The sequence below is a fragment of the Syngnathus leptorhynchus genome, chromosome 8, assembly GCF_054491065.1.
Source record: "Syngnathus leptorhynchus isolate UIUO chromosome 8, UIUO_Slep, whole genome shotgun sequence".
Taxonomy (NCBI): domain Eukaryota; kingdom Metazoa; phylum Chordata; class Actinopteri; order Syngnathiformes; family Syngnathidae; genus Syngnathus; species Syngnathus leptorhynchus.
Genome location: NC_141202.1, coordinates 11,973,913 through 12,000,385, shown reverse-complemented (window position 1 = coordinate 12,000,385; position 26,473 = coordinate 11,973,913). Strand labels below are relative to the sequence as shown.

The following is a 26,473-nucleotide window of genomic DNA, read 5'->3' as shown; positions in this document are numbered from 1 at the left end:
GTACGCACCGACGTAATTGTACTTAGTTGTAATGACTCAACATATCCTAAGAGTGGAAGAGAGAAGTTGGATTAATACCGGAAGTGGACGCAGGCAACCGGAAGTAGTGGAGTGAGGGGGGGAAAAAAAACAATCCCGCTGCCTATTTTTTAACTCCCTACTTTGAAGCAGCCTCAAGGCGTATTTTTTCTGTATTAATCTCATCAATCTTACCATTGTGGGAGCACCAAAAATGGACAGATGATGTCAGCGTAGTTGGGTAAGAGGATGAATTCGGCGATCTGCATCAATCTGTGTTGAAAAGGTACGGACGCTAAACTTAGCTTCGTCGGCTAACGTCAAAGCGTCACGGCTGCTATTGTTTTTAGCATAACACGCCGTCCGTTTGTACGTTAGCCACGAGAAGTCCCTTTGGAATCATCCGCTGTTATTGATTGCAAGTCTATTGTTGCGTGCGGCGCTCAAAGTGTAGCTGCATCTGCTTTTGTAGCGACGAGTCCCCGTAGCGTCGTCGTAATATTGTAATAACTGGATAATGACATTTCTGTAGCAATCGGATGCTTGCCATGTGTTGTAATTCATGTTGACATTTAGAACGTGAGACTTGTTGTGGCTTGACGGGGCCAACAAGTGTGTCTGCGTGGGGTAATAAAAGCAAGAATAGTTATTATAGTTCGAATGGCTTTAACCGCACATCAATCCCGCAAGGGTCCCTAATATTGTGGGGCCGACACAATTGTCCCTCTCGTATCGCAGGTGTATGGACGCGGTGCCGCTCTGCACATAATCCAATCGGCAGTGTTTCCTCAAAGTGAGCCGGCACTTGAACGTTGTGCATCCCGCCAATCTTACGGAGGGCGCCGGCATGGCTAACAGCACCGCGACGGCCGTGAAAGTGATGGGGGCGCCCGGTCCCGCGGGCAGAAGCAGCCCCGAAGGATCTCAGGTGGGTGATGTCGAGACAAACTGCCTGGCACTCGACTACATCGCAATCTTCATTTGAGTTTGGTCGATTGTTCAGTTTTACAATGGAGAATTAACTACAGGATCAAATGTTATTTTCAGCAGTACATAGGAGAAAATGTGACGATAGTAATTGACAAGAAACCTTTTTGTCTTCCGAATCGGCCATTAATTCTCCCTGCTTGACCCAAAATAGCTTCCATAATTGTATTAGTCAAAAATCACACGTGTTGGTTCCTAATTGATAAAATGATCTATTTCAGGTGCTGAGCAAGAAGAAGCTACAAGACCTGGTGAGAGAAATCGACCCCAACGAGCAGCTGGACGAGGACGTCGAGGAGGTCTGTCAATGTCTCGCCGATGACATTGCCCCATGTTTTATTTTTTTGGTCCTCCCAGCACTATTTTAAGCGTGGATTACAAACACATCTCCACAGATGCTGCTCCAGATCGCCGACGACTTCATCGAGAGTGTGGTGACGGCCGCCTGCCAGCTGGCGCGTCATCGCAAATCCAACAGCCTGGAGGTCAAAGACGTCCAGTTGCACCTGGGTGAGCGCGTCTCTCCTACACAATTCCGACCACGTTAAGTTAGTCAGTTAGTTAGCCACTCGGGTCGACTCAAGTCATCCTGAAGGTTGGCTTGCACATCGCCTTTTTTTTTTTTTTGCCAGAGCGTCAATGGAACATGTGGATCCCGGGTTACGGTTCGGACGAGATCAGGCCCTTTAAGAAGGCGTGCACCACAGAGGCTCACAAACAGGTAAAGCGCTCATTTCAAAATGTTCATGAACCCAGCTGTGGCAAAGCTCAATATATGTTTGTTTATTATTGCAGAGGATGGCCCTGATCCGCAAGACAACCAAAAAGTAGCAAGACTCCATTTTTTCTTGTCGAGCGCATCGTTTTGTTTTTTTGGGGGGGGGTCTTTAATTAGCTATCTTGAAGGGAGATTGGTGACATTAGTATTTCCTTGTTCTGTCCTCATTTTGCAGTTTCTTGCCAACATCATCATATACTAAAGTATTTTTCTTTCCTTTTGGTTTTCTTCCTGTTTTGTGTCAATAAACAAGATCACCAGTTTGCATCGTGACAACTTTTTCTGACGCGTAAAGATCACGTGATGCCAAACGCAGGTTGCAAAATGGAGGTTCTTTGACGTTTGAGCTTTTTATATGTTCAAAGTTCACATTGTAGTTTGTTACACAATTTTGTAACAATTCTCATCCCGAGAACATTGTGTTCTCAGGATGAGGGACAAACAAATCAATCTGCAATAAACCATGTCAAATAGGGAATTTTATTGTGCCTTTTATATTATCACACAATGTTAAATAAAAAATCTCCAACACTGACATTTCAGCACCAAAGTAATATTTCATGCAACTTGGTACTCGTCCAAATGAGAGGATGAGAAAGCGTGCAGACGGCAGAAGGAATAGAACCAGACTGTTTATTGACTTTGGGAGTGACTTTTGGGGCTATAAAGTGCCTTTTAATCACTTGGCTCGCCGTTTCTTTGCACACAAGCGTGGCGCCGACAATGCAAGTCTTCAGGGAAGGAAGGTGTCCTGTCCTCCAGGCAAAAGAAATGTGGCAGGGACACAGAGGGCTCATCCGTCACAGCCAGCGCGCCAACCAGTAATTGCCTCGATGACTTCTCGACATTGCTCGGCGACGATTTCCACCATCGCCCGTGGTGTTCTTTGAATAATTGTCAGCGTTGAAAACAAATCCACTCACTTGATCTCCTCGGGAGCTGAGCAATTAGCGGAGATGGCGACCGAGGCCGCTCGGTGCAAAAAACCCAGCAATTTGACTTTGATGGGTTTTCTATTTGTGAGCCATGGCAAAGTTTCTTGTTTTTTTTTGGTTGGTTTGTATGCCTGAATAGTGGAATATTTTTTAACTTTTAAGAATTACTGCAAGCATTCAGTGCACACAGGGCTGTCGACTGTCAGTCGTGGAACATGTAAAAGATAAACACTTGTTCCACAAATGACAACATTCAGACTAACGGTGAGCTGTACATTTCATGTTTATTTTTACAAATGTTTCATATTACTTTTTTTAGACCGATACGAGTATTCAATATTTGAGCAATACTGTGGACCTATATACCGCTCGTACTTTTGATATATATAATTTTATTTGACAAAATGAAAAGCTTTCTTTTTGATGCAGATGATTCTCTGATGTGTCAAACTTCCACAGTTTAGTACCAACTACTACCAAAAAGGACTCACTATTTTTTTTGCCTTAAGTATCGATGGCAAGTATCAAAACCTCTACAAGTACCCGATGCCTTAAAATACTGCCAGTTTCAACCCAATACAGCTAACTTCTATTGATACTCGCCCATCCCTATTTTTTTTTATGCGTTTCTGTTAGCCCATCAAAAGATTGTTTTACGATCCGTGTCTAGTCACAGCATTTCTTCTTGTGGGCTGCGCCGGGCCGAGCCAGTCTGCTGTTCTTGTGTCCCTGCAGAGTGAGCGGCGTGGCGCACTTGACCCCGTCCCAGCCCTCGTGCAGATCCACCTTTCCACTCATCAGGCCCCGGTAGATCTGGCGGGCCAGCAGCTCGAAGGTTTCGTTGACGTTGTGGCCCGACTTGGCTGAAGCCTCTACGTAGGGCACGCCCAAAACGGCAGCCAGCTTCTCGGCCTCATCACGGCTCACCGCCCGCTTGCTGTCGCAGTCGCTCTTGTGGCCCGCCAGGACGAACAGGACCCGGTGGGGCAGCACGTGTTCGCACACCTCGGCGTGCCAGTCCCGGATGTGGTCGAAGGACGCGCGGTTGGTCAGGTCAAAGACCAGAAGACCTCCCACGGAGTTCCGGTAGTAAGAACGCGTCACCGACCTGAAAGAGTCCCAACATCAGCCGTGTTGCCAAACGATCTTCCTCCTCTTACTTAAAAAACAAAAAGGCGCAGCGTGACAGCATTTTTTGCCCCGAATGAAGTCTGCTATAACCACTCCCACAGCTGTGCACACCTCCCTTTTAGATCTGCCGGCCTGCGTTCACCTGCAAATAACTTTCCTGCACAGCCTTCAACACAATTCCTAAAACCCTCCAACCCCATATGCAATGGCGTGCTGAGTAATCGCGGGAGCTGGGATTTTTTCCCGGATCGCCGCTCCAATGTGTGGGAGTGGGGCCGGATAATTGTTTTTAATTAAAGAAAATCCACCATGTTATAACTTAGAACACCCCTTTCGCAGTTGTCTTTCCCGTGTCTTAAATTGGGCGATACCATTATCTTCTTCAACCCCCCCGCACTCATTAAAGTCGGTAGAGTCCAATTTTGCTGCGTGCGCCTGGATGACACTAGTTGTAGGGAAGAGGCTAAGCTATCATCTTACATTTTAGAAGAGAAGTATACTGTACATTGTTTTATTAATGGGGAAAAATTTTTATAATGTCAAGTTAAGTTTATTTATGTAGCTCTTAATCACAGACAAGTCTCAAAGGGCTTTACATGGGCAAAGTTGACAATTATTCTCAACATCCCCTCATCTTAACTTCCAGAACGGAGAGGAAAAACTCACAAAACCTCGACTGGGCAAAAATGAGAAACCTTGAGAAGGGACTGCAGATGGGAGGATCCCCCTTCCAGGATTACCGGGCTGCAATGGATGCAGAGTGGGCGACATTGAACACACAATATAAAACAATCCAAAGAAAAGTAGATGTCTATAGTCAAAATGAAAAGCTGCAGGAAGATGCCCGAAGTTGTCATGGCAGTGTCTGCAAGGAGGTAGTCCACCTTGGATATAATGAAACATAAAACCTACTTTAAATGCTACAGTACCCTAATTATGTGTTTTTGTATCATAAGCTGTGTGTAATTAAATGTACTAATGAATGGTTTAGAAACTAAAGTTGCCAACCTACTAACTCATTAATTGCATGCTTTTTGTAGTATCTGAGCAGCACTCTGAATATAATTTGTAAGGTTTTTCTTTTCTTTTTTCCAGCAAAGGTAAAATGTTTATTTTCGGTATTTTAATTAAAACGTTATTGATACCACTCTTGCCCTTAGTGTGATTTTTCTAGCATCAACATGGCTTTATTTCCCAAATGTATGTAGCTAGTGTAGGAGCCAAAATGCTAGTTACAACCACTAGGTGTCACTGTTGTCATTCAGAGGGGCCAAAGATCTCGGCCAGGTACACACATTAAGGTATCGGTTGTATTGCTGTCACGTGACTACACTCTTTTGATAAGTATTCATGTTGTTTCAGTGTACATTTATGAACAAACTTCTCCACCGTTTATGGTTGTGTTCATCTTGTGGACATTTTAATCAGATGCTGGACCTGTTGACAGCACTTAAGTCAGGTTAACACGAATGGTCGTACCCCATCGCTTCGCTCCTTTTGGGGGCCTTCATAATGACGTTAATGTGGTGAGCGTGAGAGACCCATCTTATTTTAACCTAACTTTTCATTTTCTTTGATAGTCACCCACAGCCAGCATCGGGCCGCTTAGATTTGTAATTCCTGGGCCAAAAAATGGTCCCAGCACGCCACTGCCCACAAGTACAGGGTGAAGGTATCTTTTTTACCCCAATTTCTGTCGCTATTATTATTTAAAATAATTTTTGTAATGTTAAAAAAAGGATATGAGGAAAAGGTTAAGAATCGCACTAGGTTCGTAGCCATCTTGCCACTCATGGTCAACAAAATGTGCATGTTGCATTGCAACTCAAATATTCAACCATCTTCATATCATGAAATCATTTCCAAGCATTTAAATGAGAGTCGCTTCTCAATTTGAATGCATAAAACAAGCCAAGTAAAAGAGGAAGGGCGGCAGTGAGTGAGCGCGCGTACTGGTGATGGGCGACGCATTCTGACGTACGTCACAATGACGGAGGACCGCTGGCCTGGCCTCGACTTCAAAGTCACACAGTCCTTTGGACTCACCTGAAGCGCTCCTGGCCGGCCGTGTCCCAGAACTGCAACTTGACCCGAAGGCCAGGTTCCATCTCCAAGAAGTGCACATAGAAGTCCACCCCCACCGTCTCATCGATGGCCTCCAGGAACCGGTCCTCCGTGTAGCGCCTGAGAAGCGACGACTTGCCAACCGTCGAGTCGCCAAGCATGATGATGCGGAACTGGTACTGCCATAGGCTCGGGTCCATGGCGCGGCTCGGCTCTATTAAAGGCGATCGAGGCGCCATACGTTAGGAGCCTCCCGAGCGCAACTCGCAGCTTGCATTTCTTCTTGCAGCCAACGGCGGATGCGCTGGCTTCCTTCCACGCAGGGCTTGGCCAAGTCGCTCGCGTTTGCTTGTTCACACACGAGTTCCGAAGGAGTGCCGTGACGTCACAGTTGAGAGCGGTGCACACGTGGGAGTTATTGCGTTCATTTACGGGCCTCCGTTTACACCCGCAAAAGCGCATAGGTGCAATAAAAAGTACTGAGCAACTCTTACATGACTTTTACAAAAACTTTTAAAGCTAAAAAGAGGGATTTGAAATGCAATAGATATACTGATAGGAAAAGGGGGCTAGGGAACGAGCGAATGTTCATAGGGACAATTGAAACACAATAATTTGAGTTTACTTCGACAGATAAACCCATTATTTCTCTTTAAAGAAAACTTTCATTGGGAATCGTTTCTCATACGTTCAGTTTTCTCCAGCAGTTTCATAAACTGATGCTAAAAACAGGCCGTACTGAGTTTCTGAACCCATATTTACCGAAAGTCTGTGTGAATGTGAGTAACTGCTTACAACTTTATCATGACAGGCTCATTCGCTTGTGGGGAATCATGCAGACCCAAAAGAGGAAGTTGAGAATCTGAAGTCCCTCTGGGAAAGGCAGTGCAGAAACCAACCTTGCACAAAGGTTGCACTTGGGTACACAACTGTACCAAACAAAAACCCGAAAGGTTTGTATGTAAATAGCTCATCACTTTTGTTTTTGTTCCAAATGTTCATTTAGCTTGAGTGAAACATGGTTCTCGTGTCATCATGCTTGGGTGCCATTTATCTGTAGCTGGATTTGTGGTCATTTACATGGTGGAAGGAATTAGGAACACTTATAAGTAGGCATTTGCGCTAGCACAGAACAATGAGGCTTCTGCGAGAAAGAAAGAAAAAAAAAAAAAAAAGGAAGAAAACACCTGTTAGAACATTTTAACTTTATTAGGGGTTGTGGTTGTGACCATTGTCTCCCATTTGACATGGGATTGTTTAATTGTGGACACAGATACATCCCAGTTAGAAGAGCGTGTGCACACTTTCTCACTTGAAAAGCTTATGTGACTTTTGTGATGGTCTATAAATATGCAAACACACGCAGATTGCATCTTGGAAAACTTGGAACGTCAGGTCAATCTTATCTCAAGGCAGACTGCACTTATGTGAAAATGTCACTCAAAACTGAGCTCCTGTTGAGCATATACTGGAGTGCAAAGTTCACCCGAGGGTAACATTGTGTTTTTTCAGAGGTGGGAAAGGGGAAAGAAGCCGCCATTGGTTTCTGGAGGGAGGTTGCGATTTAATTTGCTATTTCAAACACACAAAAAATGTATGACTGCGGATCAAGTTATACTGTCAAATCTTAGCGTTGCTTTAAGGCTGGGTGTTTATTTCATCAAGGCAGATGTAATAAAAATGAACCTGAAGTACTTTATTATGACAATACTTGTATGTATAAATACTCAATGTTAGTGTACAAATATTGATATGTACATAAAACTACCGTATCTTCCGGACTATAAGGTGCACCTAAAAACCTAACATTTCCTCAAAAGCCAACAGTGCGCCTTGTAGTCCGGTGCACCTTATATATAGACCAAATTCCTAAATTTAAACTGGCCCGAAGCATTGTGTCATGAAATAAATCACAAGTGGCCCGCTGAAGACTATGAATCATAAATCAATAAGAGTATGATCAATATTTTGTGATTATAAAGTATTTTGTTGCATCTGAAGTTGAAATAAAAAAGATAAAATGGAGAATGATTTGATTTAAAAATCTAATCAAATCAAGACATTAATGGTGCACTTTATAGTCCGGTGCGCCTTATATAAGGACAAAGTTTTAAAATGGGCCATTCATTGAAGGTGCGCCTTATAGTCCGGAAAATACGGTACATGTCGAAGTAGTTTGCAGAGCAGCCAACCAACTGGCAGTACTTAAGTCAATGCAAAATAATTCATCTGTGTAAAAGCATTTTAAAGCCACCGTCAAGCGTGCTAAACTCATTGCATCCCCGACATGAAACTTTATGCTGCTCATAATAAGCACACCCTTGAATAACCAAAACTATTTGAGAGATCTCTTGAAGCTTTATACATTCACCAAAGAATATAAATAAGCAACGATATAATTTTACCCAATAGCACGATAACTGGTTTTGAGCGGCACTTTGTCTCAAAGTCGTCGGCCTCATGACAACGACGGGAACTTGAGCTCGGCGATGTCGACGTCGGGAGAGCTGCCTCCGCTGTGGTCGCTGTACGTGTCCCTGCAAAGCCGGATGACCAGAGTTACCACGGCGACGATGGGGGTGAGTGGGGTTTTTGCTGTGATTACCTTGGAGACAGGCGACAGCCTTTGGCCAGGTAGCTCTGGAGTTTGCCGGCGGAGGCCAGCAGGAGGCCGAAGTAAGGCGGCGACGGTTTGATGGGCCTGGAGGTGAACTCGGGGTGGTACTGCACTCCGACAAAATAGCAATGATCTGAAAAGAAAGCGAAGCGACACTCTTGTTACCTTCTCAGCAACGGATATCTGAACGCAAACGCAATGCATATGTTCTTAATTCTCTGGCAACAATGACGAATTGTTATTACTGCGCTATTTTTTTCTCATCCAAAAACATTTTTTTCATGGTCACGTCCTTTGGATTTTCCATCACAATAAATTTTATTTTCCCATTTTTCCCACATTCAAATGACTCTTTTCTTTTCTAGTGGAGAAGTTGGCCAAAACAAGACAAAGATCTCAATTATTATATTTGTAAACACACAAATTACAAATACTAAACAAGACAAATGTCGGTAGCAGACGAATAAAACAAGCAACCCCTGTGGGATGCAATAACAAAAAAATATGAAGCCTAATAAAGGACAAAGCAGAAGCAAAAGAAAAAAACAAATTGCAAAGACCACAGTTTGGGGATGCATTCATTTTGGACAGTGACAGCCTAATGAATAGCAGCCGACCGACATAAGCGTTGGAAGCGGCTGCGTGTAAGTGACTCTTAACAAGCCTCAGTGTGAGCCAAGGACAAAACCATAAAGTGTTGTGGTGCAGGCATTTAACATGGTGAAAAAGCGCCCGCTGGCCTTGATGCAAGTGCCTGCTCACGGCTTCATCAACTCGGGCTTGCAACTCACCTTCCAACTGAACAATCTCCATGCGCTCGCCCTCCACGTCCTGGCCCACAAACTGAAGGCCTTTCTCCTCAAAGTGGTGCTTGAGCTCAGGGTTGACCTGCGGCGAGGGGTAGTGTCATATCATCTCGCAAAAGAGCGTGTCAAAGAGTTGGCGGATGACGTGCGAGCCAGAGAAGGACTCCTTGCAAAGCAGGCTTTCGACTCACCTCAAATCGGTGCCTGTGCCGCTCGTCGACGTGGTCCACATCGCCGTAGAGTTTTCCTGCAAGGGTGATGAGGCTAAATCATGAAAATTCAAGTGGCACGAATTTGCGCGTGCAAAGATCGCGAGGGCAAACGTACTCAGCACGTTGTTTTGGGATTTGAAGATGGTCCTTCTCTGGCCGAGCCTCATGGTGCCACCCATGTGGCCCGGGTTGTGCTCGGGCATGTCGATCACCTGTACCGAACAAATGATTGCAATTTACAATTGACCAAAGAACAATACCAATTTCGTTCGGAGACTTTTATTGATCATTTTCCCATCCTGATCAAAATATGATTTGTCTGGAAGTGACCCCACAAATCCAATCAAGCCAATCACTACTCATAATCACAAACGAATACTCTCGGCATACAGCAGATCTAAATAATTACTCTTGCTCTGTTGTCGACGTGAACGTTACTTCAGACCTACCACAGGGTACTTGGAGTCTGGATTGAACTCAGTGGAATTGGCATCTAAGAAAAGAAAATGCAAAGGGCTCAAATTTCCTCCCAAACATGACGCCAAAGGGGACGTGTGGCAATCACTTACCTTCCCAGCCCAGAACGTTGCGGGCAAACTCGCACACGGCCAGCTGCATGCCCAGACAAACGCCTGCGTGCAAACAAGACGGATGACATTTTTGCAGAATCACGAGTTCTCGAATTGAGCTGTTTCATCCACTTACGTTGCTTTTGTGCTCAAATGGGAGCCTTTGATGTCTTACCTAAGAAGGGTTTATTCTGTTTTCTTGCCCAGTTGATTGCCAACATCTTGCCTTCGGTCCCTCTCACACCAAAACCACCTGGCACCAACACGCCACTGTGGTGGAGCAATTAGTTGTCATGACTTATTAACGACATCAACAAGAGACACAAAACGCTGAAAGTGGGGGAAAAAAAAACAACAACAAAGACTGTCTTTAGAAGTGCCAGCATGGTGTCAGACGGCTCTCTGCTGCCACCACGTGGCGGCAACAAACAGTAGTTTGGGTACTCACTTGGCGCTACAGAGTTTTTGCCAAGCCTCGTGATATTTCACCGGCTCCTCCTGCAAAGTGGCCAGCTCCAGGTCGGCCGAGTCTATGTACTGGAAAGGCGGCAGAGAGTTCAAAGACCTGCCCCGAAAAGATGTCGACGTGAACGTAAGGTAGGTGTTTGCCCTACCTTGACCTCCAACTTGTGACTGATGGCGAGCGCTGAGTGTTCTAGGGCCTTGATGACGGATGTGTATGAGTCCGACAGCTTTGTGTACTTGCCCACCAGCGCGATAGAAACGTGCTCCAGCAGACGGTCAGACCTAGAATAAGAATCAGAGTGAATTCAAATGAGCACGCTCTGCGAGAGAGACCATCAAAGATACCAAACGACGGGGCCGCTTATTACGTAACCGCCTCGTGTCGGTTGTGACAAAATGTCTTCAGCAATAAGCTGCACAAGGGATTGGGCTACTTTCTGCAAGAAACAATTTGAGCTGCTTTCATTCATTTTTTAAAAGATAAATTCCGCTGCCTTCGGGCCTTTAACGTCGCAGAGACGTAAAACTTAGCGGGCCACAAAATCTTTTACGCCCCAACTGTGCAATTCATCTTTTCCTTTCCTGTGTCATTTCATATTCTTATATTTCTCTTTTCAACCCAAGGGTGTCTACCCCAGTGCATTTTAATTCATGAAGAATGGAAGCAAATAAATATGCATTTATCTATAATTGAGTTCATTTGAATACATGGAAACTTTTGACGGGTTTTCCCACCTATCGGCCATCTCCTTCCACTTGCAGAGCATTTTTCTGGGCCTCATCTCGATAGGCAGGTTGAGCCTGTGGCAGAAGTAGCTGACCACGCCCTGGTCCTCCAGCAGCAGAGGCACTCGGTAGACCGAAGACACGTCGTGTACGCAGATCACCTGTGGCAAGACGCCGTTCAAAATTAATCACTAATTCTGCCCGGCGGGCGTCACAAAAATATTCTTGGTACCTGCGTGGGTTCCACGTGGCAAAACATGGAGATCTTCTCCTTCACAGCTGTTTCCAAGGGCGTTGCGCAACGGCACATTATCTGAAGCACAAATTGGATTTCTCTGCTCAAGAATGACAACTCGAACTTGTCTCCTAGTGGCATTTTGCCTCACCAAGTCAGGAGACAAGCCGAGACCTCGCAGCTCCCGCACGCTGTTTTGTGTTGGCTTTGTTTTCTGCTCTCCAGTTGTGTTTGGCTGAAGGAAGGAACGGGGGGGTCATTGAGGTTTGGACTCGTCTTAATAAGACATATAAATACTGTAGCATGACAAAAAAAGTCAAGCCTCCTTCCTCACCTGTGGCACGAGGCTAACGTGAATGTTGCAGAAGTTCTCTCGCTTCACCTTGAACTGGAACTGCCTGAAGGCCTCAATGAAGGGCATGCTCTCGATGTCTCCCACTGTGCCGCCCAGCTGCGGACGGTGCACACGCGTGTGCCTCGTTAAATGGCCGTAAAAACCAGAACGGTCACATATCTTTTCGCCCTATTTCTCATTCCTCACGACGCTGCTGATTGCCGACAGTCGCATGAACGCCTCAGAGCGATGTGCTTCCCACAACATATTTTGCCTCACACTACTTCTTTTGTGTATGCGAGCAACAAAGTAGTATATCAAAGCCAAGAAGACCGACCTCGATGACACAAACTTGCGGTTCCACGCCATCACCGTCCACTGGGACCTTGGCCTGATTCATCACCCACTCCTGGATTGCATCTGTGATGTGAGGCACCACTGGATGTGTGGAAATAATCACAATTAGAAGGCCATGAAATGGCCTCTTTACACCTGAATGTACACTATTGGACTCTTCTCACCTTGCACGGTCTTGCCCAGGTAGTCTCCTCTCCTCTCCTTGTTGATGACTGACTGGTAGATCTTTCCCGTGGTCAGGTTGTTGTCCCTGGTCAGGCGGATGTCCAAGAAACGCTCGTAGTTGCCCAAGTCCAGATCGACTTCGCCGCCATCGTCCAGCACAAAAACCTCGCCTACATGCACATTGAGGATGTATCAGTGCATGGGTGTTTGGTAACCATATCATCAAATATTAAGCACAAATGAGGCAAAAAATAGCCACAGGTGGCCCACCGTGCTCATAGGGCGAAAAAGTGCCGGCGTCAATGTTGATGTATGGGTCGATTTTGATGGCCGTGACGTGAAGGCCGCACGACTTGAGAAGCGTGCCTACGCTGCTGGCGATGATGCCCTTGCCAATGCCGGAAATCACACCGCCAGTGACCAGGATGTACTTCATTGTCGCATAAGAGATCTGGACCAAGAGATAAAATAAAAATTGGAAGAAAGAACGGAAGACAATGTCATAGTTGCATGCGGTTAACAGCTAAGGGCATGACAATTAACCGAAAGGTCGCCGAGAAAATGCATGAGGATCCCCATCTGTCAGCTGACTTCAAAACAAGAAAGATTTTACTTCATTTGCTTTTTCCTCCGCGTTACATTTGTTTGCATGCAGCAAGTTTACTCGACTGTTTTCACGGCCAACGCTTGACCGTATTTTCACATCTTGAGAGTCACAAAAAGCTTTAAGAGGCATTGCATTTAGGAAGACGTCATCAAAGAAGCGTGTCCAGCATTTAACAAGTGCACGCAAGTGAAATGGCGGGAGTTCGACCTAGCTTAGCGGTTGTTCCGCACTCGGGCAAAACGCCACGGGGATGTATCCACTCGCTTTTTGTGCTCATTTCTAAAAGTTAAAAAAAAGTATTGCAAGTACTGCGATGTTCCAAAAAATCATTCTAACACGAGTCCGGTTAGCTTGCTAGTGGTAAGCGCTTATTGTCAACAGTCGACAAAATTGGAGACGTTCCCGTTTCAAGACGGTCGCAAATAGAGGTCATCGAGACTCAGCATACTTACCAAGCAACTGTGCACAACAGACGGGAAAGTCCAATGGATGCGTTGTGATAATCGGCGTTATTCTTGCTTTTTGTTAGTATCAGCGGAGAGTTTGGCACGCTTACTGGAATGTAGGAACACGTGCGAGACGGGCTGACGTTTCTGCACGTTCTTCTTCTACTACATGTTCCGCCGAGTTGAAGGACTTTCAGTATGCTGCCGCCTTCTATGGGTTACTATTAGATTATAGTTTGAACAAAAAATTATGACAATTGCTTTTTTTGCGTCTGGCGTCTCATAATATTCGTAATAATTCTAATGTCATTGTTTCTATTTTATTTGTCACAATTCATGTTGTAAAATTCAAGATTTTTTATTCGTCATGTTTGACTTCAGAACATCACAGTCTCTGTTCAACATTTAGGTGACTAACAACACTCCGGACATGTGAAAATGACAAATATTCTCAGCCATCCCCTGATGTTTTCTTATTCGGGCAATGGGTTATTTATTTATCCATTTATTTATTTGTTTTTCGTGTTTTGCTTCCGCTGTTGCTATCATATGGTCTAATCAAGTTGTTTTTACTTCCGGAGTCACCCCCCCCCCCCCCTCCCCTCAATTTGCTCCGCCGCGCCTCTTTCAAAATCGGCCAATCAGAAACGAAGGTATTGGCTTGTAGCAAAGAAAGTCTTCCGTAAGATTTTGCGCGAAGTTCGCAATGCAGAATTTTACATAAGTAAGTGGATGGTTTCAAGGTCGTTTGTCGGGTTATCTATTGTCCTCATATGTAAAAAAAAAACAAAAACGTTTTTGTAATTTCTTATACAAACACTGAATTTCCTTTCTGTTCAGGCTGATAATTTGGACTGGAATATTTACCGCTAGATGGCGGAAGACTTCCATGATACGTTGCCTGACTGAGACGCTGAGCAACGTGAGCCAACAATAACATGGGTAAGGTTATTCACACATATAATGGAGGGGAAATGAGACATCATTCAGTGTGACTCGGGGATTTGTTTTATTGTTCCAGGAGGTAATCTCTGTGGTTAAGTAACGCTTTATAAAATCAACCGGGTGCTTCCCAAAATGTCACTCGTGCCAAATAGATTGAGACATTAAGCGTCTCCCTCAATGTATGTACTACTGTGGCGCATGCTCCAGTTTTCTAATCCTGCACCAGTTTCCATCTAATTAAAGGCCTCATCCTCGCCACCTCATTTTCAAAAGTCGCTCCCTTCAATTACTGATGACAAGTGAGCACCGACACACATTAACCTCCTACGTGACGAGCTCCTCTGGCTGCCCGCCATCTCTCCCTGCAATAACAATCCAAAGGCAATTCCATCTTTTTGGAAAGTACTAATCACATTGAAGCAACAACGATAACACACTGCTTTGTCATGCCATGTTTTGCAATATGTTTTGGTCACGTGATCCACTGTTTGTCCAAGTCAGCTGCGAGGGCTCGTGCTGGGGTGTTAATTATTGTCTATACGTGTTTGCTATGTGATGTCTCCGAGCTACCCACAAGAGAGAACACCAAGACTGATGAAACCTGAGAAATGGATGATGAGCCACCTCAAATAACTGCGGGCTACGCGTCTCTAAAAATCGAAGACGTGACCTAATTCTTGCACCTATTTCATGTTGAAGCTCATATAAAATTGATTGACTTTGCCACGATCAAAACGGTCGTCGTAATGTGATCCCGGCAGGGACGGACGGATGTCTACGCTCGGCGAGGTTTAAGGAGATATTAAAATCGACCAAATTAAAAGTGAAATTGCATTCATCTTTGCATGGTCTGATGCTGAGTAGCTTGGGCATCAATCTGAAGAGACGGATATTTGCTAATGTTCAAAATCTCTGGAGGGATTTATCTCGCAACCTTCTTCCTGAACTAGAGCAGGTGCATGCTAATAATGGGGCGGATTTGAACCCACCTGATCAAATTTAGTAAGGCATGATTTTCGAATGTGTTCAAAAGATGATCCAAAGTGATTATCCTGTGCTACGCGGCATTTTTTAGTGACTTTATTTCCATCTCCTACCTGCTTGGAAAACGGTTGATGATCGTAAATGTTAATCACATTCGATATCCATTAGGGATGGGCGAGTACCCATTGCGGGGTCATGACAGCCTTATTCCAATGTATCGGGTAGTCGTGAAGGAACTTATTTCCATGGCAAATTTGGACAAGAGCAGATAGCAGAAAACAGGAAGTTAGACAGACACTCGTCAAGGAAGTGACTCTGCAACCAGGAATGAAAGACACATTTGTGTCTAACATATTAATCGCAATACCAAATATATTAAAACTTCTTTTTCTAAAAACCAAAGTGCCCTCAAATATGGGGTCTGTCGGGGCTCTACACCTCTTGCTTCTCATGAAATCAACAGAAATGGAGCCACCGAATAATAGTCGATGTGTTGTATTTACTTTCTGTTTCTGTACTGCAAAGTTAGATATAAGGTTGGGGTCAGGTGTCAGGCGCTGTGTCCTGCTCTGAAGAACTCATAGACTCTATGACATAGAGGCTCACACAAAAGAAATGGGAGCCCGCCGCAACCCCCGCGCACATTATTTATGAATGGGATTGGTACCTCTTGCTGTCCTTCACTTTTGGAATGCGCAAGGTGGCGGATCGATTCAAGACGGGTGGGCCACTGGGTCTGGGGGTCGAGCTCCAGATGGCTCCAAAGGCTTCCATGCATGACGAGAAAAAGTGAGCCAATTAGTGTAACGGAGGGCAGCTCGTGTGCTCGGTGGCCCAGATAAATGCCGATGATGTGGGCAACGTGGCGGCTGCACGCCAAACCGCAAAACACCATGCAAGCAATCCAGGCCTGCAGAGGAAAGTTACACTATTAAACTTATTTTTGTTGTCATTTCATCTACGGACGAACAATCGATCAAAATCAAATTGATCTCAACATTGTGACATAAGTTGAGTACTTACAAGTCAAGTGGTTCATTGATGGTTCATTTGCCTTTATTGGATCTCAAGCCTAACCTCTTAAGCCAAAACATTTCTGTATTTTTATTATCATACAGGTAGTTTGTTGATTGTGTTTGTTTAAAAAAGAAAAAAAAGAGGACCTTGACAAAAATACCATTTCGTATCATTAATCTCAATATTGAGAAGAAAAAAGGCTCTTTTTATTTTTTTCCAAATCCTTCCAGCCTAATTTCATCTGTGGAGAGCATCCAAATTACAATCTGAGGGAAAGGCAATCACAGTGGGCTGCGTCATTTGCATAACGTGATCGTTGACAAAGGTATCGTTATCCTCATCACGCAGCGGGGCACTACTCTTACCCCCCACCCCAAAAAACCCTACTCTAATTTCTCTTTCTGACTGATGTGCTTTTTCAAAAATGCCATTTGCTTTCTCCTCACTGTACGGAACGTACAACAGAAATGCATAATTCATGATGAAGAAATGGATTTGTATTCCTTTTAGCAAGCACGCAGAGCAACGAAATTGACCAGATTCTTTAGTCCTGGTCACTTGTTGCAAGGCAAAATTTATGGTGCATAATAATTTCTTCCCTGAAGGCCAACGCATATGATTTGCATATGCTGGTCGCGCCTCATTGGAATGCGCTTGAATCAGCACAGCGTTACCTTGACTTAAGAGTTGAATTTATCGCGTGACAAAGCTCGGGACTTCTCGTACGATGCATCAAATCAATATTCCACGTTGAAATAAAGTGAAATGCGTAGAACCTGTTCCAGACTCCCCCAAAAATCCAACAAAATATATATTTTTTATGTCTTATGTATTTTTTATGTCTTATATTCTTTTTTTTCATCTGCATGGTCTGCACTCCATTTTACTTTTTCATTTGATTGACACGCCGGCATTCAATTCCAGTTCCAAACATTTGTATCAAGTAGCATTTCAACAATAGCGCCATAATTGTAGACTTTGAAGTGCTCCGGATTCGCACTTCTCCGTGGCTGCCCACCATTGTCTTCCCATTTACTTGAGCCGCCAGATATTGAGAAAAACAATGTCGCTCGAATGGCGTTGCCTGTTTGTCGTGCGCTCAGACTTAAGTCTTCTGCCGTGCCTTCTGCAACTTGTGACAAGTCTCATTTGATTATCCAGAGAGAGGGAGCTTGTTTCTTTGGGGCCTTTAATAAGCCCTTGTTCTGGTGAGTGAGAGGCGAGCAAAGATGAGGATGAACCTCGGTGACTTGTGACCGTGCGCGTAGGGGCCCGTCCGCCACATGTCCCTCTCAAGTCAGATGTTGGGCCCGGTCGAACAAGTGGCCCTTTTATTGACATCTCTCATGCACTGAATAGCGTTCGCTTACTCCAATCGGCTGCGGCGGTGACGGTCTGTCGATACCAAAATAAAAAACACCCATGACCTCTGATTGTCAGGTTTGTTCATTTCTCATGAAGCCCCAGACAACACGCGACCACTAAATCACATTCTAATTCAATAAAAACGTAGTTAAATAATGTCAGCGGATTATTAACTGGGAACAAAAACCTATTGAACAGATATGACATGAAAAAAGGGAGACGGTGGGGTTGATTGTCTAAACATGAAATACCACAAAATCTCATAAAAGTCAACAAAAACACAGATCATGAAATGCTTGTGTTTTGGGAATGTTAGTTAGTCAGTCAGTCAGTCCGTCAGTCAGACTGACAAGTCAGTCAGTTAGTTAGTTAGTTAGTTCGCTTGCTTGGTAGCGAGCTCACACCAAGTAAGCTAGCTAGTGAGCCAGCTAGAAGGATAGATTGGATCAACAGACTTGTCCCATGCAGAAAAGTTGAACAAAACAATCGTAGTAAATGTATTCGAACTTCTTGCCACTGCCAGTGTAAAGATACAGAGTTATGTAAACTATAAAGTGGATGTGCCATCGTATGATCATGATTAGTTGTTCTGTATGCTGCAGTGCTCCGCAATCTTGCCATTTGAAGCACATTTGATTTTGCCACCAGGACATCATAAGTCAAATGTCAGTGCATCATGTCCACAAAGGAGCTACAGTGTTGCACAATGCAGTGTCCTATTTTGGTAGCCTTATCAATAGGGGATGTGTTCCTCAGCTTTTCAGCCGCGTCTTTGTCTGTGAGAAGTCCTCATGGAGCAGCGCGGGGGACAATGGGCGGCTTGATGGCAACGACGTCTCACTTTGGATCACATGTATAGAGGAATGCGGGAGCATGACCGGCCAGAACCGATGCGGTTATGGCCCCCGTGCAGACCGTAACCGTCTGCGAACGAGCCAAACGAGCGCCGAGGGTCATCGAGGTCTTGTCCGAGCATCAAAGCCTCCCGTGGCTAAGTGCGGGAGAAAAGGTCGACTTTTTGCCACGAGAAACAAAAAGCTATTGACCGCCGACCTTTCCTGTCACAGAGCCCGTCTCGCGCTCGGTTGCTCACAAACAGTACCTGGATACAGTACCTCTTCATAATATTCCTCTCTGTCCTGAATTTGATGGGCTTGAATTTAGCAGGAAACCATCCAGCTAAGACCGTCGACTTTGCGGACTCTCGACTTCCTCGCGCTTCGTTAAAAGTAATAATGGGAGGATCTCTCCCCCCCCCCACCCACAACCAATGAGTTTGGAATGCACCGCGCTTGTGCGATCAACCCCCCGCTGTCACCCGGCACTCGTGATGGGCTATTTTATGGCTAGCACGAGGGTGAGAGCAGCACACAACAAGACGTTAAAAAAACAACATGGGGCAAGGCCGCGGGGAGGCATTGCAATCCTCAGCTATTTGTAATGGACAACAAGGGGGGAGGGGCCAAGATGGATGTGCTCTCACGTTAATTGCGTGGGCACGCATGCATGTGTGCCACCGCAAGGGTGGGATGTGTTGGTGGAATTTCTGAGAGCAGTGCAGATTTTTTTTCTTTTACGAGCGTGGCAGGGGTTTGCACTGCTGTGTACGTGCAAGTCAGCGAGTAGAGTGAGTGTGAGTGAGCCTGTGCTGCTTATCAGGACTGTGTGCATTTGGCCATGCGTGTGTGTGAGTGAGTGAGTGTGCGACCTCGACACTTGGCTGGGGGTAGTGACTGGAATTTTGCGAGTGTGATGTTAGATTTGCAGAGTCATTGGGGAACAAAACAGACTCGCGAGTCATCGACCATTTTGCTGCGATATTTTGGGAACAAGCACACTTTTGAATGTTGAATCTGTCTCCGTCATCAAACCTTCCTTAAGAGTACAGGAAATTGAAATTCGAATGGCGTGCTACACCTGGGACCGGTTTCCGGTCTGTCACAGGGTCTATATGTGCCCACATCAAGACAAACAATCCCTTGCACGCTTGAACACTTTGTACACTTTCAGTTTTCAAAAAGTCATTAAATGAACTCGTCATTTCTTTGCTTGTAATCATTTGTCCTCTGCTCTTCTTCTTTCCTCTTCCTGCTTTTTCTGCCCGCCTGCCTGCCAGCTGCTAAGCCATTTGGAACCGAATTGGTTATATAAAGACAAGTCAAGTTTCCTGCCCCAGCCAGCCAAGGTAAGCCAACTTTGCTTCCAGCACATCCCGCGTTGCGACACTTTTGTGTTTTGACACATCCAAGATTGTTTTGGGGCAGGAGTCGATATTTTCTCATCTGCAACACATCCATAAAAACGCCATTGTTAACGCTAAGTGCTGTTATCAAGTGGAAACAAAGCGGTATTTTGTGAACCATTGAATTTGGACCTGTTCAAAGTTAGGCTCAGTTGACATCTTCCATTTAAGATCTCGCCCAAGGTATCATACCCCGAACTTGGCATTATCTGGCAGCTTTCTGCCCAAGACCATCAAGCAACAGTATTTTTAAAAATGCATGTCGTGGGATTCAGTCCACAGCATGCTCATTTTTAGCTTGAAACCCTTGGAATGGCTTTTGGCATATTCTGCTTGTGAGTTGTTTTGATGCTTTTTTTTTTTTTCGTCTAGTCTTAACATGACACTGGCATGAGTGCGTGATTGATTCAGTGTGTTCATTAGCTGGCAGGAAAACATAAAGACTCCAGAGGGATCTGTAAACAATCTTGGTGAAGCTCAAGAGAAAAGTTTAGATTGAGGGATTGCCGCTGGTTTCTTTCCTTAAGAATCCATTTGTCCTCTATAACATGTTTGGATCCCATGCTGGATACGTTCCTCGCTTAGCGTTCTTTGTTGTGCTTCCGCGTATCTTTCCTTTGATGTAGTCTTGAATTATTTTCGTATTTTTTCTTTTTACAGCGTGTCACTCGCGTCTCGGCTCCATGCTTCCCACTGCGTATCATTTCTACGTGTAGTTTTTGTTTGTTTTCATTATTTCCGTTGTCGTTTTTGTTTGCTCATAGCTAGTCTCGGTACTCGCCCGTCCCTTTTTATTCAAACGTAACATGGGAACACTCTCCCGACTATTTGCGCTAATGACATTCAGAGAAGCAACAAATAATAGGCAACATGAAACCAACTCACAAAATACTTTTGAAATGTATCGTTTGGATTCCGTGCAGTGTTTCAATTAAACCGGTCAAAGGGACACCAAACAAATTTCTAGCATTTTGGGACAAGCTTGGAGTGCCACCTGTTGCTTTGACATGCACTTTAACACAGCTGACTGTGTTTTTTTGGTCTCAATCCGCGTGCACACACCTTAAATCAACTTTACTACATGAGCAGGTTGGCTCCTGTCAAGGAATGATGAAAGCCTATTCTAATTGATCTTCTCTCTTCAGCCATCAGTCATCCGCTTGCCCTTGGCTCAGCCGGCAGTCTATCCAGACCAAACCAGACCAGACCAGAGGTGCAACCAACATGCCCACTCTGGCATGCATAATCCCCCAATGCTGACCTGAATTCCTCTCTGTTTTTTTTTTTTTAGTATTTCTGTCAGTGGCAACCACCCACTTTCCATTTCCTCAATTTTGCTCCCAATGCCCTTTTCTGCCACATTGTTACTTTTGTCACGTCACTTGGTGTGAATTTGACACATTGGCTGCGCGTCACCTGTTTATCAGGATTTCACTTTGCGTAAACACTCAGGAAGGAGTGTGCGTGCGTGTCAATGCGGGGAGGGTGTTTCCAAGGTTACCGCAGAGGCACTAAATAACTGTGACAGCTGTGGCTGGGGACTCTAGTCAAGCAAAACGATATCGCCATAGATACAGAGCACTAGACGGCAACAACACTTCATTCCCCCCGTGGCGTAAACACAAACAAATGAAGCCGCGACCGCAATTTGTGCGTCCTTCTTCAAGCAGGTCATTGAGTCTGTCAAGTCATTGATTATCAGAAGATTGTGGGCGTGTTGCAAACGACAGTCACGTCATTTTTAGAGGGCCGCTTTTGAGGGACAACAAAACACCCGACGAAAAACCGCGTTCACTTTATGCAGAGCGCTCGGAAGCAACGGAGAGCGCTTCAATTGTAATCTTTGCAGTCGTGCGCCCGTGGCCATCTGTGCCGCTGCCATGGTGTGTGCGTGCTCGTTGGTGTGTGGGCCTCTCGGCCTGCGTGACGTCTGTTCTAAGCCCCGTGCGGGCTGGTGCACGCATTGGTCTCTCAGTCACCCAAAAGCAGATGTCGCCCGGGTGACGGGGAGTGGCAGATTGCGGTGGCAAGCGACCGGTGGCAGGTTGAAGGTGTCTCCGCCCCACCGTGCCCGGCAGATGGAAGCTGAGGTCATTATCTGCTCGCTATGTTCATCCACCTAAAAAAACAACACCTTGAGTCAAGCTCCTAAAGGAATCAATCAGTAGCTGAGTAAGACATAAAAGTCTGAGCCAAATTTATATGTTCTCTTTGAGATTCTCTGGCAAGACTTTGTGAAGCGCTTTGAACACCCCAGTATCGATAAAAGCTCCATATAAGTACACTCGGTTTGCTGTTTATGATTCCTACTCTGTAAAATAAATACATGAATAAAAAGCTTGATACACTGAGTCGACGATACAGATACGCTGCCAAAGATGAACTGCGATATAGCGAGGGAACACCCTATTGACGTAAACTGTAATGTCAGCAAAGTTGAGTCCTCATGTCAAGAAACACGCCTTCCAAACACACAGTAATCTCACTCTGCCTGTTTGTTGCCCCGTCACAAAACGGTGACTTGTTTCTGTTGTTGTACCGTAACGCTAACCCTAAGACAAACACAAACCTTCCCGTGTCCTTAAATCATCAGGGTTCAAGTTGTTTTATTTGCCTGCGCCATGTTGATCAGTCACAAAAAAAAAAAATACAAAAAATTGATTCTGTACCCTTGGCTGCATAACGTCTGGACCTTTTGGGCCACATTGGCTGCCTTGCACTACTCTTGCGCTATATTCTGGCTGTCTGCTGTATGCACACTTGCTCCATTTTTGCTCCTCTTATTTATTTATTTTTATTTTTTTATTCATCGCTCTTATTTATTCATTGTATGTGCCTTCTTGTTCTTACTTTCTGTGTTGTTTTCTTGGATGTTTTGTAATATATCTTGTCACCGTGGGATATATATATATATTTTTTCTTTTTGTAAAAAGCAGTATGCTGCAAGTATGATGTCTAATACGTGTGTGTACGTTCATGTAAAGCGCTATCAAACACAAGCGTACGATCAATCGATTTACGTTACACAATATACAAGAGACTGAATTTATTTATTTGTTGTGTTGCAATTTTTTTTTTCTTTCAAATAAAAGTTCCGCCCATCTTACCCGCTGTACCTTATTTGCACCGTTCAGCACTCGCGCAGTGGGTTGCTATTCTTCTCTGCCCCCAATTGTAGGGCCACTCAATTTGCTCTCATAATAACCAGCCAAAAAAGGAGCTGCAATAAGTGGCCATTGCGAGCAGATATCCGAGTCATCAAATATACAAGGAAAGTAGGGCAGCCTGGAAGAGAAGCGCCATGTCACAGTAGGCGGCCGTTGCCGCTTTATTGCATTGCCCGGAACCCTCGCATAAGAGGCTGTATACTGTACGTGCTGTACGGAAGACGCCATTAAGTCCGTGTTGACATGCGTCTCGTCATGTCCTTTGCCTAAGATGGCTGTCACTAACAGAGGCTCTTACTCACTCGCCACAATAAGGCTGCGTTGAGTTGTTACCTCGCAATCCGGGGGGCTTAGCGCTTATCCCCGCAGGCTACACTAGTCTGACTGCAGCAAATATTGTTTCCTACATGTGCGCATGTGTCAATTTCCTCCCGCACACACCCCACATGCATGATTTGCATTTTTAAGGCCGGTCTTTGTGTAAGCACGTGTTGTTTGTACCCGTGGCGTCAGGCCAAATGCGTAACTCTTCTCGTTTGTTTGCTCCCCGGCTCTAAAGTTGCGTTGAAGCTCCAAACGGGCAATGGCTCAGAGGTGTCGGTTCTTTTACGGCCCCTCGCGCACATGTGGCGCGCAGCTGTATGCTCCGAGGGTCTGCTCGCTGGCGTGTCGCCGTCCGGCCCTCAGCATTGTTTTATTGAGCTACTAAAGTGATCAAAGGTTGCGCCGGTCGCTTTGCTTTCTACTGTTTGCCCCGCATCAATGGACGGTAGTTTACTTTCCTCAAGATGACTACATAACTCACATAATAATTTTTTTTGACTTGCCAATATTTCTTCTAATTGTTCAAGGAATCGCAGCTGAATGGGAATGTCAAACTTGAGATGTGCCTTTGTTATCTCTGACGGTGTACTGAGCCCAACAAGGATTGTTTGGCCTTGGCAAAGTTCAGAGTGCTGCATTTTAGATTAGACGCCTGTCAAAATAAAGACAAACTAGGAGCAGAACCACTTTGTATTGCATAGAGCAGATATGTCTTTACTTATGCTATAAGCTCAATTTTACTGGACCTTATATATAGATTTGCCTCTTTATGCCAAATTGCAGACAAACAATTCCAAGCAGTTGATTTTTGCTTCAAATGACAATGTTTAGACATTTTAGCATAGAGCACGAGACTGTGGTTCAAAGGGGACTTTTTTTGGGGGGGGGGCTTCTTGGGTCACTCATTAAGTGTGCCCATGCGCTACATGCATGCTAATTGTGGCACGGGCACTGAACGCGTAGCCAAACACAATTAACAATCGCCTCCATTCCACCAAGCATTTGCTAGAAACTCGGACAGCTAACCTAAAAATAATAAAACAACGGCAACTAGTAGATCCCAAGGTAAAAATCTTTGAAACAAACCAACAGCGATGCAAATTTATGACGTTAATGGAGCGTCGGGCCTGCGGTGTACTGCCTACGTTTGACTTGACTTTTACTCTCCACGTTGCTGCCCACACGGCGGCGGCTTCCCGTATCATCCAGAAGTAATTCAATTACAGTGGAGACTGTTTGGTGAACAGACGGAAGCTTAAGCATTAACATAATTCCAGAGTGTGAGGCACACTCCAGTCTGTGGTGAGCCTCCACCACACACACACACACACACACACACACACACACACACACACACACACACACACACACACACACACACACACACACACACACACACACACACACACACACACCAGAACCAACTGAGCATCTCTGAGAATTTGATTATCTTTTTATTTTCGGGGGCTCTTGTAGCATTTTAGTGAGTAATGGTTGGGATTTGCAGCTCCCAATCCTCCATTTACATGTCAAAACCTCCCCGGGCTCTGGATGTAAGGGACCCAATTTGGAATGACAAAGCTCAGGCAGACACAGCTGATCCACAAAAGAAGGGCTGGTTAAGTTCTTCCTCCCAGTCACCAGCTGCTCCACTGACCAACAGAACCCCCACTTGGCGCATCGCGGCAGCGCTGCTAAGTGTGAGGAGCTCGCCGCTCATCAATCTCATTTGCTTCCATTGATTATGTTATCGGGACATTCATTTAGCAACATTGTGTTCCCATTCACTTTTTATTCACTCAATTTGCTACCTGATTGGACGCAAATGTTTTTCCAAAGGTTCTACACTCGCCAGCCAAATTGATACAAGAATTGCTTTGTCAACATATTCCGTGCCTGCTGGACGCTCTTATGTCATTTATTTGGGTCCTGACACTTAGTTCAGAAAATGGAACGAGGTTGCACAACAAGCTAATCCCCTCGCTGTTGCGTCTTTAGTGCGATTATGTAAACTCTAGATGAGTCAAACCTTCCCTTTCGTATCTTTTGTTTATTCCATCGGGAGGACGAAGTGAATGTCGCCATCATCGATTTGTTCTAACACCAGCATGCGCAGCGTCCATCACACGGGCGCGGGCTCTATTTGTGTCCAAAGTGGTTAAGGGATGTGTCACCTCCCTGCATTGTGCACTGCAAAGACAGGATCCGGGCCGGAGCGGCGCCCATTGTGTTTTTCATGGATTTGGCCATCACTTCCAAAAGGACTCCAACATTTCGGTTTCCATAATTGAGAGTACCCGACCGCTTGTTCTAAGTGAGACAAGCGCCGGGGCCTGAGCCCAGATGGTCAGGTAGAGCCGACTCCTGTCAATGTGAGGAGGAGGATTATTTAAGTCGATTTAAAACGGGGACGCGTTTCATTAGCGTCACTGGTGGCAGCACTATAAATGGAGCAGGAGCCCGCAGAAACAGACGCGCAGGGATGAAAATAGCCTTTAATAGCCCCGTTTGGGGAGCTTGATTCCATTCCGCTCTCCTGCCATGAGGGTAGTGACAGACGGCGCACGCTCAGCTGAGAGCGGCTCCATTCACCCAATCGCCGTACTCCCTCGGGCCTACGGGGAAGGAGGTGAGTGTGGGAAAAAGGAGGGGCGCTGGTGGAACAATAGAGTCGGCCGCAACGGAAAGAAGGGGTATCAGAATGAGCCGGATGCCCGTGTTGCTTGATAGGTCATTCAGGAATTATTCCACTTTGGTGTTCCAGCTGGAAGTTTACTAGGCCTGACCTCAAAACGTTCCAGTACATTATAAAAAAAAAAAAAAAATGGAGTACAGCTGCCAGAAGTTAGAGTTCCGTCAGTTCTTGAATAGATCATTCGACTTTTGGCAGTCATTAACAACAAACGGAGCCTCGATTTACACAGAAAATATATTTTACTGAAATTATTTTATTCAGTGAAAAGCGTTGCTAGGGAAG

The 26,473-nt window shown here is 45.1% G+C and overlaps 3 protein-coding genes and 1 long non-coding RNA gene across 5 annotated transcripts; 2 read left to right on the top strand and 2 right to left on the bottom strand.

Moving 5' to 3' along the window:
* The first annotated feature begins 24 nt into the window (after positions 1-24).
* Positions 25-2,261, top strand: taf12 (TAF12 RNA polymerase II, TATA box binding protein (TBP)-associated factor). Of its 2 annotated transcripts, none has more exons than XM_085917422.1 (6): positions 25-304; positions 757-946; positions 1,227-1,304; positions 1,401-1,515; positions 1,638-1,726; positions 1,801-2,261. In XM_085917422.1, the coding sequence occupies exons 2-6, from the start codon at positions 866-868 to the stop codon at positions 1,834-1,836; spliced, it is 399 nt and encodes a 132-aa protein (XP_085773548.1). In that variant the 5' UTR covers positions 25-304; positions 757-865; the 3' UTR covers positions 1,837-2,261. The 2 variants fall into 2 exon arrangements, with proteins under 2 accessions (XP_085773548.1, XP_085773549.1); XM_085917423.1 differs by having other exon boundaries at positions 26-259.
* Positions 2,248-6,331, bottom strand: LOC147052522 (ras-related protein Rab-39B-like). The gene is made up of 2 exons (XM_085917421.1): positions 5,896-6,331; positions 2,248-3,826 (listed from the first exon to the last, which is right to left on the bottom strand). Exons 1-2 carry the CDS (start codon positions 6,150-6,152, stop codon positions 3,385-3,387), a joined length of 699 nt encoding a protein of 232 aa, XP_085773547.1. The 5' UTR covers positions 6,153-6,331; the 3' UTR covers positions 2,248-3,384.
* A 772-nt stretch (positions 6,332-7,103) lies between these two features.
* On the bottom strand, positions 7,104-13,642 carry ctps1b (CTP synthase 1b). Its single transcript, XM_085917416.1, has 18 exons — positions 13,459-13,642; positions 12,670-12,850; positions 12,399-12,569; positions 12,215-12,315; positions 11,878-11,994; positions 11,695-11,778; positions 11,541-11,621; positions 11,318-11,469; positions 10,732-10,864; positions 10,566-10,654; positions 10,293-10,387; positions 10,118-10,180; positions 9,998-10,041; positions 9,664-9,760; positions 9,528-9,583; positions 9,322-9,418; positions 8,519-8,663; positions 7,104-8,450 (listed from the first exon to the last, which is right to left on the bottom strand). The coding sequence occupies exons 2-18, from the start codon at positions 12,833-12,835 to the stop codon at positions 8,372-8,374; spliced, it is 1,770 nt and encodes a 589-aa protein (XP_085773542.1). The 5' UTR covers positions 12,836-12,850; positions 13,459-13,642; the 3' UTR covers positions 7,104-8,371.
* A 413-nt stretch (positions 13,643-14,055) lies between these two features.
* LOC147052520 (uncharacterized) lies at positions 14,056-23,097 on the top strand. The gene is made up of 4 exons (XR_015066837.1): positions 14,056-14,176; positions 14,293-14,394; positions 19,880-19,948; positions 21,151-23,097. It is a non-coding gene; the product is annotated as an uncharacterized LOC147052520 (long non-coding RNA).
* Positions 23,098-26,473: the final 3,376 nt, after the last annotated feature.

Bases quoted from the DNA above. Each gene is read 5' to 3' on its own strand.
- LOC147052522 (XM_085917421.1), bottom strand. From the start codon at position 6,152: ATGGCGCCTCGATCGCCTTTAATAGAGCCGAGCCGCGCCATGGACCCG. The intron at 3,827-5,895 runs GTGAGTCCAAAG...GGACTCTTTCAG, and splicing joins GCCGGCCAGGAGCGCTTCAG to GTCGGTGACGCGTTCTTACT.
- ctps1b (XM_085917416.1), bottom strand. From the start codon at position 12,835: ATGAAGTACATCCTGGTCACTGGCGGTGTGATTTCCGGCATTGGCAAG. The intron at 10,042-10,117 runs GTAAGTGATTGC...TTCTTTTCTTAG, and splicing joins CAACGTTCTGGGCTGGGAAG to ATGCCAATTCCACTGAGTTC. The intron at 8,664-9,321 runs GTGAGTTGCAAG...CTTTCTTTTCAG, and splicing joins GGAGATTGTTCAGTTGGAAG to ATCATTGCTATTTTGTCGGA.
- taf12 (XM_085917422.1), top strand. From the start codon at position 866: ATGGCTAACAGCACCGCGACGGCCGTGAAAGTGATGGGGGCGCCCGGT. The intron at 947-1,226 runs GTGGGTGATGTC...GATCTATTTCAG, and splicing joins GCAGCCCCGAAGGATCTCAG to GTGCTGAGCAAGAAGAAGCT. The intron at 1,516-1,637 runs GTGAGCGCGTCT...TTTTTTTGCCAG, and splicing joins AGACGTCCAGTTGCACCTGG to AGCGTCAATGGAACATGTGG.